Below are 15,635 nucleotides of genomic sequence, written 5' to 3' on the forward strand. Positions count from 1 at the left end.
CGAAAAAAAAGCGCCTATTCACGCGTGCAAAAGGGGCATTAGATAATTATTGAATCTTGAATCTGCGATTCCACTTTTTTGCAGTTCTATGACGAAACGGGTCTATGGTTACTTTCAGAGACAATTTCTCTATGGTTACTTTCAAAAAGTTAACCTCACTTTTTAAATTTAAAATTTGAACTGAAAACTGGATTATTCTGCCCGCTAGTTCAGCATTGTAGTAGCAAAAAATTCCAATGGACTTAGATAGGAGCCTTTCAAGCAAAATGGAGGATACCAAATTAATTTTTAAGATATCCTTTTTAGACCTTACACATATATTTTCACAAACTTTTCTCTACTTGGAACCACCAGATTTTTCCTTAATTTTGCACACAGGGCTTCGTCAGATTCCATAGATAAAAGTATAATTTTGAATGCTCTACAAGATTGTAGAGCCCATTTAACTACATTTCCTGTTGATGAACTAGAAAACGATGTCATGTTTTATATGATGCCTTGTATGAGAAATGTGTTTTCTGAGGTTGGTGTAACAAAATGCCCTCATTGATTTAGTAATTTATTAAATTTCATTCTAGATATACACAGATAATCAAAAGATTGATTCTGTTGAACAAATTGAAGAATTATTGGAAAATTTGACGGTGAGTTTTAGAACTTCTGAGGAGTTTTTATAACCATCCTTGTTATTTCAGATTACTATTTCATTAACTGAGTTCATCGAAGATCTCTTGAATTTTATTTCCACAAGATCGGAAACTTCCAATTTGCAATTATTCAAGAGTATGGTTTTGGAAATTCCCAAGTGTATATACCTTACCTATAAGCATTGCAAGGAAAGGTAAGATTATTTTTACATTTTTGCAAATTTTTGAGGAAAGATATTTTTCCAGCCAGAAAAAGTACCAGAACCTCATGAAGGACTGTAAGGAAATTCTAATTCTATATAAGAAGAATCAAGAATGCCATTTGAAATATCTGGATATCATGGGACAATTACCAATAAGTGCTGATGACAGCAATTGTACTAAAATTCTCATTGAGAGTAGGTGAAATGTTTTTGTGTTTTATGGTGGGTTTATGAAGAATTCCTAAGAACTGATATTCAAGAAAGAAATACATAATCTCATTGGTAGATGGCGGTGATCGCAGTCTGCCAATTAAATTGGTCCCTTTCTTAAGTCTTAGTAACTCTGCATAAAACCACCTTTATGGTCTTTGGTTGCTAATATTTGTTTTTGTACTGAGAAGAAACAGAAAAAAGATTGGATGTATGTAATATGAATGGAAGCAGTTGCAATAAGTGAATACAATTTCAGCATTTCAGTCCATTTCAAGTATAATAGAAATATTGCTCGGACTTAATATAAAAGCATTAGCTGATAGTTGGAAATGCTATTGCAACTTGATTGAAAAATATCAAGAAGTTTTAGTTGCTGAAAAATTCTATTGCCTTAGAGAAATTGAGCTTTTAGAAATACAAATACAAAATTTCATGGATATTGCACTGGTGAGTTAATACTTTTTTATTGAAAAAAATACATATAACTTAAGATGAGATGCAGTAATAAATTTGAGGCAGAAATAAAACATAATTCTTATTGGAAGAATAATCATTATGATTCAAATTAATTCTCTGTTATTTCTTGTAGTGATACAGTGGGGATTAAAATCTAAACTGCTAATTTAATTTAATTTTCAGGAAAGCAATGATTCAAAGCAAGTTCTTCAATACTCAAAATTATCTGGATTCCTTCTTAAAGTAGCACTAAAAATAATTGCCAAATTTTGGCAATATCTGTGCATTGATCATATAGAACCCATTTATAACTTAGTTTGCAGTATTTATAAATATGCACCTGAATTTTTGGAAAAGCAGATGGTAACAACAGATGTGAAAAAATCTATAGATACATGCCTGTTAGATGTAATAACATCCTTTGTTGAAGACAGCCTCTTACATGATGATGTTTTGGAGCGAGTAAGAGGAAATTGTTTTTGTCATTAAATTTTTCTTATTTATTTTTACTGAAATTGAAATGCTAAACAGAACATTTGATTTAAGGCTATGCATATTTGTGGAAAATTAGTACTTATATTGATTTCTTCCAATTTTTGCAGATTCTTTTGAATATTAATACTTCAAAAAAAGAATGTGTTGGTTGCCTTGAACTGATACTCAAAATATTGGAATTTATTGGTCGTCAAACTCCAGACAGTGTGGATTCTAGTTTTTTCTATACTATTATGAAAAGTGTCTTCAGCAACTTCTCTACATGTGAGTTCAATTATGATCATAAAGCAAATAAATATATATTTCTTACAAAAATTAAGATAGGAAAAATTTTCGAAGTTTTTTGGTCAGTTGTTTTCCTGAGAACTCCTAAAAAAATGTGAAGAAAAAATTTGGAGGGTCTGATCCGAAAATTAGACACTTGTAGTTACAATCTGCTTCTTCTCCAATGCAGTGCATTATTTTATGTAATATTCATTCCAAATATAGCTAACTTACAGTGTCTGGCCAACAAAAAATGCGGGAACCTATCATTTATTTTGAGCTTTCTATGTTATTCCTTGATAATTTATTGAAGGGTACCTAAATTGAATCCTTAGATTTTCCAGAACCTTCTTCAGTTAATTCTATTAAAATTCCTGGTGCATTAATCGAAAAACTATCTTCTCAAATTTCACAATCTGTTGAAGTCCACAATAGTTTTTACAATCAAGATTTTGAGTTATTAATGATTTCAAATATCCTTGGAAATCATATTGGATGTCATACACTGGCCTCTTTTATATGGATTCAACTGATAAGGTATTTATGAGTGGATATCCACACAAATATGTCATATCAAGAATATAGGGATGTAAGATGTAAGCTACTTTGACAATTATCTTTAAAATTAATTTTCAGCCAAACCTTTTCTGATTCAAGACTAAGTTTATTGGGAGATTTATTTCAAGTAATTAATGATTCCAGAGTTGATGTATCTTTCATTTCTTCAAAAGTAATATTGCTGAAGAAATTTATGCAAAAGTTGTTCAGTATTTTGGATGAAAGTGAAAGACAATATTTTCTGAAATTATATCCCCCGTCTGAATATTTGCATCTGTGGAAAGTCATCGGACTTAATTTTGTCCCGCTAAATGATAATTCCTTGAATGCCTTATTGGAAGATATTTCAACAAGCCTAGGAGACATAAAACGTCTCAATGTTGAGAAATTTATTGAATCGGTAAGCTCAATCACATTTTTTCCCATAATTGGTCTTTTTTTTTCTTTCTGTTCATTCCAGGTTGAGGTAATGAAAATTTTAGCTGGAGCATCTGTTTCAGTTTTAGATATAAAGACTAGAACATTGAGTGATATTGTTCGAACGTTATGGGACACAAATTTTGAAGTTATCCCTTGTGATAATCTATTTTTCAAATACTCCATTTCCTGTTTAAGTGAAGTAACCATGAGTTTGATGAACTACTTTTCTAATGATCAACTTTTTTCTGTGAGTATGGGCAACCACAGTGGTTATACTTGGTGGTATGGGTTAGAATTTGAATTTCATGGTAATGATGGTTAACTAGAGATCATATATCTTGAATTATTTTCTGTAAATCGCCCCTCCCCTAGGAATTTTTTTTTATCTCAACTTGCAGATTCTGAAGAGGATGGAAACGCTTGCTACAACATACTTTGTCAGAATAAGACTCTGTTTGATGCTTAGTGAAATATCAAGACGAAAAACCGAACATAACATGGAACAGAATAAACTGAACTTCTTGATATCAGACCTTTTTGAGTTATTGCTGAAAGAAGACGATGAGATGTTGAAGGAACTCACTTTAAAAGTATTTCAACAGTTCGCCAATAATAATCAGCCGATAATAGTGAATAATGTTTCAAGGATGCTACCAGATATGAATTTGGAGCAGTACCTACAAAACGGCATCGATAAATTCAGTTCGAACTCGGTATCCAAGGTCCTCGATTCAAAAATTATTGATCATAAATGTCTAATAGCAACCAAAAATTCTCTTGCTGCTAGAAATTCGTTTGAATGGAATGATAAAATACCTGTGTCAAGAGAAAACTCGTTCGATTCGTTAAATGGAGGCAAGGCATTATCCAGGGAATGCTCTTTTGAAACAAGAAATGAATTTGCTAAATCCATCAGTACCCCCTCTGTGGAATTCAAAAGAAGCACAAGCTACAGCAAAGTTCAGCAACAGAGCAAAAGGCCCAGACTCAGCGAAACTGCCGAGGAAGAGGATGATACTATTAATGAAGTATTACAGAGAATCAGAGGTGAATTAAAGTGTTTAAACAAGATATTACGTAACGAAAAACCAACCGCAAAAAACGCGCAAGACATAAAATTGTTGGCGTTCCAGTTACAAAGTCTGTTAGAATCGTGAATATGAATTGGTTTCTCATTATGTTCAATGATTGTGTTGTAAATAAAAGTTTAGTTATATATTTCTGTTCTTTCAATTCCTGATTTTCTTAGCAAGGACTCATCGATCATAAATTGTTAGTTTTCCAAATTTTACATGAAAGTTGCGAGGGCTTAAATGCGTTTAGATTCGAAAAATATAAGTCAAAATTTGATTTGCAAACATGCTGAATGCATTTTATATCGTAAGTAGTTTTGCATGCCTGCTTCGCAGGACGAAGAATTTTTTTAAATCCAATTTCACTTTTTTCATTTTACTTTACTCAACTTAACTTTACCTCACTTCCCCGCTCTTCTCTCTTTCTCCACTCCGTTTACAATAACTTTTCAAGGAAATGCGGGTACACCGCAAGGTTCTTCTAATTAGGCGCGTAAAGAACAATTATCGATTTATGTAGAATGTAGAATCGATTGCTGAATTAATATTCATGATTTGAACAAAAAAAAGTTAATTAGCATAAATTGTGAACCTTCACGAATATGGTCAGTAATATTTGTTCAATGGATTGTGAACAATTCAGGAATTGAAATAATTGAAAGTAGAAGTCAGGTTCTTGTGTTACTCTTTTCATGATTGTGATACACTGTAGACAGGGCGTGGCTTTGGGTCTGCGGCCCCCCAAAAAATACCAACAATTCAATTTTTTTCTTAGGTAATTTTTCCAGAATTTCCGGATTTATTACTAGAGATACGCGTGTCGAAATTTGACCTTCGAAAAATCCTGAAAAAGATGGGGTAACTTAAAAATTCGTCCAAACCAAACGGTTCCACTGAGGTAGATGAAGTTTCGAGATTTATTACTGGAGGAGTTACTCTTTTAGGGTGAATAAAATTTTCAGCACGAATGGTTATTTTAGTTCTGTATAGACGCTTAATAGGGTCTGAGACACACTGTATATATTGTAAAATAAGTTTGTCCAGTGATCCGAAGGTAAAAATTTGATTTATTCAGATCTCCAAAGGCCAAGTGACAATAAGTACCTCATAAATGAGATTATGATGAGGCGTATTTTTACAATGTAATATTCATTCAATTAAAAAGATTAATTTCTATGTTTACAAACCACAAAATATCTTATGCGCACATTAATTCAGGTTGAATTCTGAAATTTGAAGGCTGTTTCGCCTAGATCGAACGTTGCATTCGATAAATACAGCTGCGGATATGAAAGTTTAAAAAATTGCACCGGTTGCATTTGCGATAACAACGAAACCCATTATAGACACCTGATAACAACGATTTTAAAGCATTCGAATTACCCATTCATTCTTCACGTTATACTGGAATAAACTGTCTAATTTTCAACGTTATTGAATCACGTTCTCCTTTTCAATTTTTTCAAATGAATATCGATATAACTTTCAAAGAAATTCTACATTTTTCATGTTTGTTAAGTTTTGGCGGATTGTTTTTGATAAACACAGAAAAACTGATTTTCTATACCCTACCTCTTCGACTGATTCTTCATCAGTTGACCAAGAAATTTCTTCCGTTTGCAGCTTTTAATCGAAAACTACTACAAGTGAAATATTATTTTACTGAGAACATGCAGATCGATAGGTTTCCTAGTTAAGAGAGTTGGTATAAAGTATCCTATGAAATGATTTATATCATAGCTTATACTTAGTACCTACATTATCTGCAAAGTTTTTGTTCCCCAATTTTAAGCTCTTAACTGCTAAAACCTATTGACTGAAATCTTTGAGTATTCAACCCCAACTCAATGCTGAAATACAAGGTGAAGCGATGAATGCCTTCACATCTGGTGCTTTTCAAGTATTGTACTGTAATAAATTAAACCCTCGCTGACTGCTCAAATTCGAGTGACAACTAAATCCAACCTCAACAATATAACTATAGGCCCAATTTTGTAGGCCATTAAATAAATCATTCTTTACGATTGGGGAAACGAAAAAGTTGTTTCTGGTAAATCTCCATGAACGGAAAGGTCTATTTAATATCGTATATTATGAAATCAAGTGGGTTTTTTATTGGGATCAAGTGTATAGAAAGACCTGATGGATGAATCTTCACATAGCTTGAATAGTTTCCGAAATATGTCATATGGGAGGATCGTTGTTGGATGGTAAATACTCGATTTTTGCAGTGAATTTCATCGATTTTTTCTAATGGACGAATGTTTATTGGTTCTGTTTCATACATCTTCCCACGTATAAATGAAATTAACCTAGTAAACAACAAATATTTGAAGAACGTGCTAATATCCTAATGGCTTCTGGTAAACTTAATCCAATGACGTGACACGGTGTTAAGTTTCACGGACATGAATTAGAAGAATTTGAGAAAAACAGGGAAGGCTTAAACATTCGGTTGTTTTCGTCCTTCAATACTTAATTATCATAATATTTTGCGACATGGAAAAGTTGAACGAAGACAAAACATTTATATGGGACAGGCCAATTGGCACTGAAAAATATACCTAATAATGGATTGAAAAACTCTTTATTTTTAATTATTCTTCGGTAAGAATCTTTCAGTCTGTGATATGGTCAAAAAAGGGTGGAGGTCTATCATATTAATTTTTTTTGAGCTGCCGCTGCTTAGGTACAATTCCCTAAATACGGCGCCTCATTGGATATGACACCTAAAAAGCAATTTTGATTGATTGAAAACGTGGTGGGAAACAACACAAAAATTTTGATTGCCTTCTCGCACCCCCATAAAGAATGTCTGCTAGTCTGCTCGATTGAATTTTTGTCATTTTTTGTTTTCTACGAAAAAAATTAAAAATTGGTGCTGAAACTCCATCTTCAGGGGGTTGTTTTTAAGCAGGGCAGCTCAAACCGGAATTTTGTACAAATAAAGACCATACTATTTTTTGAGAAAGAATCACCTCTTAAACTTTAACGCAACTATCACTATTCATTTATACCCTGTGCGAACCAGCAAAGACTCAATTACAATGAGTTCTATAAACTGCATGTGTTTCGTTATCAGAGAGACATCTCATTGAAAACAAAATTCAGTTTTAAGATCAATCTCAGATGAGCAATTTATGATGGCTTCACTGGAATTGTTCAAACCAATTTAGGATGAAATTAAATACTTACCTTTGAATGGGATGTTTGATTGTTTGATGTTTGGAAAAATTCTGATAAGAATGTGTGAACACCGAGCAGAAGTATATCAATATTGCAGGAAATAAATTCGATTATTCTCTTCCTGCGATAAAACATCGGTCTATAAGTAACATTCTCTCTCCAACCAATTCTACCTCTTTTCCAGAAAATGTATGCATGAAAGATATGTCAATTTTATACATCCGGCACTGTTGACTCACCCTGTATACTCAATGATATAAATATTTATTCAAACCCAGTTTGAATTCTACAACTCTCTCAAACTACATTTTTATCCCCTGAAGATTTTTTGATTTACCTATGCGTATTAAAAATGATTTTTTATCGAAAAACATTATTAGTTTCTGAAGGAAGTAAATCATATTCTTTCTTTCCGTACAGAGGTGATATTCGAGTGGATCTCATTTATTTGTCGGAAACAAGTTTAATAGAACAATTCCATGGAAAGAACGCAATTCAATATTTCGATCCGATGAAATTGTCGATTTATAGCTCACATTTGATGGAATTTTATTGCATCAACTCTATGGAATTTTTTTAAATACCAGGTAAAAATTCGATCAGAATAATCGACAGGTTTATATCCCTCAATCGTGTAATAAAAAATAATCGTTTTTATAATACCTAGTCTATAATATCGAAGGAAGGTATCATTGAAATATTTTTTTGCAATGCATAAATAACTCCTACATATATACAGATTTGGATGGCGATCCGAAGTCCCTGAATTTGTCTGCATATAAACGTGGGTTAAAAACAACTTCACTTTTGACCTTTTTGAAGGAATTTCAAATGCTCAACATTTTCTTGAGTACCTACTGTCCTATGGTTTTTTATAAAGGGAAGTTAAGGCGAACAGATTATGATTTTTAATTTTATTCAAGATTCACATTTGGCATCATTAAAAAATAAGGCACAATTTGTGTACCTGTCTAAAGTAATAGGTGTTACATTATTTAACTTAACATCGAAATCCTTATGTAAGTACTGTGGTATTAATATGAAAGGAACAAAATAATTAAAATATCTATCAATCTATATACATACGAGAAGAAAAAGTCACCGTTTTTGGTGATAATTATTGACAAAAATACTAGGAATAATAGTGAATAATGCTGAGATGTTAAAATTTAGTATACAATTCAATAACTTATGTCATAATCATCTTCTTCTGAAGGGGTTTGAACTGAATTCTGATCAAACTGCAGAAGTTTTGGGATTTTTCGTTGAATGGTAACTTACAATCGAGATTTTCTTCAAATGATTGGCGTGTGAAACAACCCAATTTCACAAAGTGCTTGTAAAATTAAAAATACGGGAAGCAATTCAAATCACCTCCGATATCCAAAAGGAACATGTACGTGTTGATCGTATATACCTACTTCGAAATTTAAATTGGCAAAATCACAATGTCCGGTCATTAAAATTTACTGCATGTTTCGAACCAAATTATAAATTAAATAAGCACAAATTTGTACAACCAACGGGGGTCCCTGCGATGGAAGGAATAATACTTCACACTAATGAAAATGCACTGAACAACACTATTGCTGCGGTCGAGAACACCAATGGGTACACCTGGTTGTGGCTGGTAGCGGATCCTTTCTGATTTTCCGTCTTCAAAGGTCCACCGTCTGGTTTCTCAGGCGCGCTCTGCATGGTGGCGGCGGCTTTCGTCGTTTTCTCTTCGGCTGGGGGTGCTGGTGGCGGCGTAGAGGAGTGCACCAGCAGGGGTGTTTCTGAGGGAACGTTCGGGGCCCGCGTTGGATTCAGGGTTGTCTCGGCGGCTTTTTCTTCGGTAGGGGCAGCACTGGGAACGGGTTCAGTCACAGCGGTCAGATTTGCCTGTGGAGCGGCGAACACTACCGCAAAAACCAACACTAAAACCGCTAGAACGGAATTCCTCACGAGCTGCATGGTTTCTCTCGGCGCGATCTATCGTCGACAACTGAACAATGGTGTTCTGCAAGGGGCTCGACTTGTTCTGGCGAAAAACGGCAGACAAAACCGTATAATATACCGGTAAAATGGGAATGAGGTGGTATGTGCAGTTAGCGCGAGGAATGGATGAAGGTGCGAATGCGCGTCGGGACAGACTTGTAGATTCGGAAGCGGTCGTTTGAATCACCTAAAGGGGGCACACATGAGCGGATTTCGTCGGTCGTCATCTCGGTTTAGTTTCACCGAGTGAGGAGTGTGAGGACCACAGGGGAAAAACGTGTTAGATCGGCTTTTTCAACATTGTTTTCCCTTACAATTTTTCAAACTTCAAATCACACAGCAATCGGTAAAACTTCGATTTATGCCCTACTTCAGATTTTAATGATGATTTTTTTATGGATAGAATTCTTTAGCAGGAATCGAATGGTATTAGTCTCAATCTGCGGAAACTCGTAGTTTGGCAGTTATGATTTTTTGAAATTTTTGTAAAGTGCGTTATCTCGAATTCGACATTGTGCCTAAGTCAGATTTTTTTGCCGATTTTTTCCTGGAAGTAGGAGAAGATACGAAATCTATTCGTACAACTATCAATCCCGCCAAACTTTTAATTTTCGAACATTTCATCAAAATACATGCTATATAATTATTATATATTATCATGAATTATTATATTTTCACTCTGCAGTCCTTTAAACCTACATTTAAATCGACAAAATTGATATTTTTCATGTATGAAATTGTTTTTTCACTGTCCTAACCCAACCCCTTCAGAGACACTGGATTAATAAAATACGGATTTCTCTCACGTTTTAAGTGAAACGTTTGAATTTCATCGACTGATAAAATTGAAAGGACAAGAGGTGTTTGTAAGAAAATTTCGATATTTATCGATAATCATCAGTTATTTCTAATGAAACATTGTTATCCGCCTCTTTTGTTTGTTTTTAGGGAGTTTTTAGGGGTAACTACCTGATACAACCACCCTTTACCTACTTCTAGCAAGAATTGTCAGACTGAATCTTCATCGTTTTTTGAAGCTTTGAAGTATTTCTCTAAAGGAGCTCTTCTGAAAAAATAAGTATTTCTTGCTCTTTCAATTTTATTATTATTTATAGGGTAATGGCCAAAACAGTATTCCTCTATGTTCTTTTGTTTTCAAGTCATATAAACTCACTTTTCGGCTCTTTGTTGTCTTTATTTCTTTGCCTTTATTTCTTAAAGTTTCAGTGATATCGAAAAACGAATATAACATTATGCAGACTCTTTTTATCTAGAATGCAGTGGCGTAGTCAAAGATTTTTTTCAGTTCGCCACCTCAGTGATACAGTATAGTAATTTCCATTTTGTTAAGTATAGGTAAATAAATTTTTTTTTCACATATTACCGTCCAAAATTCTTTTCTGCGTGTCTCTCATTGTTCTTTCAATAAAAAAACTCAAAAACTAGTTGGAAGGTCATTTTTATTGAAAATATGATAATGCTTATATAGAACTTCATGCTTCTATATTGTGTCAGGCAGAGAAAAGAGATCTTCTCTATGGTGTCAGGTTATGAGAGACTTTGAAGATCACTTTCATTCCAGATATTTTAAAAGATGAAAAATTTTCCAATATATGGAATGCATCACTTTCAGGAAATTTTGTAAACCTGAATTTAAATTTATATGTTCCGAAATCAATTCAACTATGTAGTAGGTAATCTCTAATTCAGATTGTAGAAAATGTGCTGAGTCGTGGATTACATCAAAAGACAAAGCGTTTTTTCTCCATTTGTTCTATTTTGTCCTGAAATTATTGGCTAACGATGCATTCTACTTTAATTTTTTTCCGATTTTCATTTGAAATGAACTACCATTTTTACATAAACGAAACTAAAAAACTTAAGAGGAAAAACGCCTTTTTGACTAAGTTTACATAAGTCAAGTACCTTTGACATAAGTATTTTTCTTATGAACATCTTCAATTACCTAAACATTTTGTGCATAATTTTATAGCTCTGAATAATTTCATTAGCGAAAAACTCAAGTGTTCCTACAATGCAATTAAACACTGACATTTTAAAAATTAATTACCATACTGATAACCAAAGCTATTGTACTTTTCATTGTATGGGAAAAAGACAACTGTAGGGAAAATACCGAATCAAGAATTACATTGTTGGGAAAGCTATTGATATAGTTCCTTTTCAACGAACATCGTTATTAGGCTGATCAGTGGTCTACCTAATGATTGATTATTTCCAACAATGAATCATTGTAATCACTCATCGAAAATGAGAACAGAAATTCACGAAAAACATTTCCATGTAATGATCGTTTCTTAAATTCTATTCACTGCATCAAATTTACTCTCGAAAGGAAAAGTGAAAATCTTACTGGATTTTTACGAGCTGTTTCGATTGTAAATGGGTGTAATATTTCTTTCCGCTACACGAGCATTCGGAATATGCACATAATTCGCATTTATTTTATTGAATCATATATTGCAGTGAATATTGGCCAATTTCATAATTCACGGAGCAACTATAAATAATTAGAAAGTACAAAGAATTCTGGATTGTATGATTTTACATAATGGAATTCATTCTCTCTATATTCTGAAAGTGAGTACTAAAACTGTGTTTTCTTTTTAGAATAATTAAATCAGAAATAAAATCATAAGATCTTCCTCAGGTATTGGGCAGTTGCCCTTCATTGACTCAATACTGGATGTCAAAATGCACGTTTTTCCTCTCCAAAAAAACATCTTCAGTAATAATTCACATATGAGAATGGTGATAAGGTCTGATCAGTGTGTGGGGAACTTTATATACAACGGACGCTGTTGAATGAAATTCAATTCGTCTGTTGCTATGCAAATTGCTTGGGGAAGACTCTTTAGGGATCCTATGTGAAAAATTGCTATCTAGTTTTCCTTATGGTTATAGACGTGTAGGACAAACGTATGAAAATATACGTTGTAAACCAGAAAACTTTTTGTTTCTTTGGAAATACATTGGCTGCTGTCGTTACTCCGATTTTCCACTTCCATAGAATAGAATATTTATTCTGATATGCATTTTCGTTTCCCCAGTCAAGAAAGAGTTCTATTGATTCTGTTTGTTTTTGGCAAAAAAAAAATATACCTACTAACGTAAAATTTGATAATTTGATGTTTGAAGACAGAAAAGTTCTTCCATTAATATACAATGAGTTGAGCAGGGTCCATGTGAAGATATATGGAAAAGGGTAGAGAAAATTTCCAAAAATTTTTATTATTCGAATTGATTTAAGTTAACTACAGTTTTTGGTTAAATCTAAAATGAAGCTCAATTTTTTTAATGTGAAATAACAGAATACATAGTAAGTTAGTATAAGGATCTACGATGGATATTACATATATTGCTTCATTTATCTATTATTACATACTATTAAGTATATTTAGAGTTCGTCATGTTGTTCCCATTTTCTTAATTGATTCTCTTACAATACAGCAATTGATTGAAGTGGGTGGTAGGTATTAAAAAAAATTGTTGACATCTTTTTTACTTATAAAAAAGAACATTTTCAACTAATTGAAATTTTTATGGCTGTCTAACCCTGGCATAATGTTTTTTGTTCAATTAATTCAAGGATATAATTGTATTCGACGATATAACTTTAGTTAGTTTAGAATGTTTTTTCTTCACTAAAATCAATAACATACATTATTAATGAAAAAAAATCAATAAAATCAAATAATTTTTTTCCGAATCAACAAAAAACTTTGGTTCAATCAAAATCAAAGGAAAACAAATCAATTTCTATGGGGCAGATGTTCAAGATGCATGGGCCGTACTATATTCCTACCTGGCATGCTGCAATCACTTCTCCCCCAATCTGCAATAGGGAATTTATCGAGTATTATCTGTGTTTGCAGATAAATGAATACGTTCGAAATGGCAGGGGTTCCAATATGTTGTGAGTAGTATATTAGTGGACTGGGTAAATTTTATCGATCACCTGATTTTGAGGAAATAAATCACTTGTTTTCAGTTATTTGTCGAACCGTATTTGGCGAAATTTCAAGTAAACCAGGAAATGAAGATATCGTTGTTTGCATTGACTACAGAATAAAGATCAGAAATCTGAAATTTCTGGGGAATGCTAATAATGTGCTAGTTGACGAGGTCACAATAATTATTATAACTGTATAAATATCAAGATGCTCCATCCTGAAGATTGTATAATCTTTATGTCTCTTTTCAACTGTATAACGTAGTTCGAATAAAGTTTTGTATGCATCTACGAGATTCAGCTACATATTATAGACTTGTATAGTTTGTAGGTACTTATGCTATCAGAAATGGCCGAAATGGGCCAGAATAGGTACTTCCATAACAATGCAACAAGTTCTCATGGAACAAGTTTTTTGCTCGTAGTTGTTGACATTGACATCTAGCGAAACGTAAACATTTTTCCAACATAAAAGAAATTATCATGGTGAAGTGGATCCATTCAGAATGGCCTTGAGATAGGAAGTTTATCTGAATACCAAATATGAACCCAACCGTGGGGTCAGTTAAATATACAAGTTTCCCTAATTCAGAATTCCACAATCATCCTCTATTTTTTAGCATACCTACTCCATGGTATTTTTGTTCCTCATATTGTTGATTTCCATTCACATAAGATCGAAATCCTATTTTTATAAGCAACCTATTGAAAAATATCAAAAAATTCAAAGGTCCAGAACCAGAAAGCTCAAATGAAGTTAATAATGTTAAACTGAGCTACACGAGGAATATGTATGTTTTGAAAACACCGAAAGAAGAGTGTTTCTGGATATTTGCTCTTCGAGAAGATAGAAGTAGCCTCATTTTTCTTGGGAAGTTCACCTCTATCATATTAGATATGATAATATTTCGAACAATATGATTATTCCTTATTTAATTCAAAAGCTCTATATGATCTTTCACAACTTGGAAAGCTATATGTATGATATTTGGGATGGTTATGCTAAACCTGATTTATATCCACCTCCCTAGTTGAAAACTATATGATATATGATAGTTAATAGTAGATAACTAGTTGACGATGAAACGAAATATAATGATCATATTGAATTACAATAATTTCGGCCTTCTTTTGTGGTGACGGTGATTCAGATCCATTTCATTGACTTTTTTCTGATAATGGTAATGGTTAGTAGCAATTATACGAGCTCATAATAGTATACCTACATTTAAATATCATGGTAGAAAGGGAAATTCCAGCAAATTCGAGTTAAATCAGCCAATTCTGAGAATGACTAACAAATATTATTTCCCATAATACCGGTGGAAAAAGATTATAACAACCAGTTGAGATTTTCCCAGTTTGGGATATAGAGGTTAGGGATATCGGGAAAAAAAATCCTAATTCCCCAGTCCAGAGAAGAAAGAGAAGTTTCTCAATAATTGTAGATTAAAAATGTTCTTGTGGTGGTTGAAATTTACAGAAATCATCCAGGTCTGGTTAAAATATTTCCATATAGTAAAGCACTTGGAATAAATGACCTCAGAATATCGGGGGTAGGACTTCCCTAGAAAGTTCAAAATTCGGATCTGAATCGATGAATCAGTTTTAATGAATTTGTAATAATTTCTAGCCCAAATCTCTATTCCCTACACAATTATTTCAAAAGTAACAAGTATTGGATGGTGTAGCTTTAGATAGAACCTACACCAAACAGGCTAATTCGGTCCTGGTGTAATATTTTAATAAAAATGTAACAAATTGTAATATGCTTCAGGTTAAGGCAGGGTAATTTGGCTGGTGTAGGTTTAGGTCATTAGAAAACCTCCCTGATTATGAAATATTTAAAACAAAGCTTTCAGTTCGTTCGATGATGAAATTAAATTACAATCAAAAGATTTTTGGCAATCAACCAGTATGTAGGACATTTCGAATTTAAATAAGAATTGCAGAACATATTATAAATGCTATAAACGTGAAGAAAAAGTTTTTTACAATTTTTCACAGCATGGTATCATCAAGCAACATTGAAAATTAATTTTTCTCTAATATTCAATGCTACACCATTTGAGCGGGTAGGAAATTTTCTCTGCAACGTCCAGTTCGCTAGGCTAGGAATGTAGGTTATCAAGAAATCGCTTACTCCGCTTATAACGCCATAAAATGG

General features: G+C 33.0%; 1 protein-coding gene across 1 annotated transcript; it reads left to right on the plus strand.

The window, feature by feature from the left end:
* Positions 1-139: 139 nt before the first annotated feature.
* Positions 140-4,474, plus strand: LOC123307239. The gene is made up of 12 exons (XM_044889469.1): positions 140-293; positions 377-523; positions 579-644; positions 696-841; positions 894-1,045; positions 1,320-1,510; positions 1,703-1,981; positions 2,122-2,278; positions 2,614-2,815; positions 2,915-3,236; positions 3,297-3,503; positions 3,655-4,474. The coding sequence occupies exons 1-12, from the start codon at positions 237-239 to the stop codon at positions 4,411-4,413; spliced, it is 2,685 nt and encodes an 894-aa protein (XP_044745404.1). The 5' UTR covers positions 140-236; the 3' UTR covers positions 4,414-4,474.
* Positions 4,475-15,635: the final 11,161 nt, after the last annotated feature.

Source organism: Coccinella septempunctata, chromosome 2, assembly GCF_907165205.1.
Source record: "Coccinella septempunctata chromosome 2, icCocSept1.1, whole genome shotgun sequence".
Classification (NCBI taxonomy): domain Eukaryota; kingdom Metazoa; phylum Arthropoda; class Insecta; order Coleoptera; family Coccinellidae; genus Coccinella; species Coccinella septempunctata.

Bases quoted from the DNA above. Each gene is read 5' to 3' on its own strand.
- LOC123307239 (XM_044889469.1), top strand. From the start codon at position 237: ATGGACTTAGATAGGAGCCTTTCAAGCAAAATGGAGGATACCAAATTA. The intron at 524-578 runs GTTGGTGTAACA...ATTTCATTCTAG, and splicing joins TGAGAAATGTGTTTTCTGAG to ATATACACAGATAATCAAAA. The intron at 1,982-2,121 runs GTAAGAGGAAAT...CAATTTTTGCAG, and splicing joins ATGATGATGTTTTGGAGCGA to ATTCTTTTGAATATTAATAC.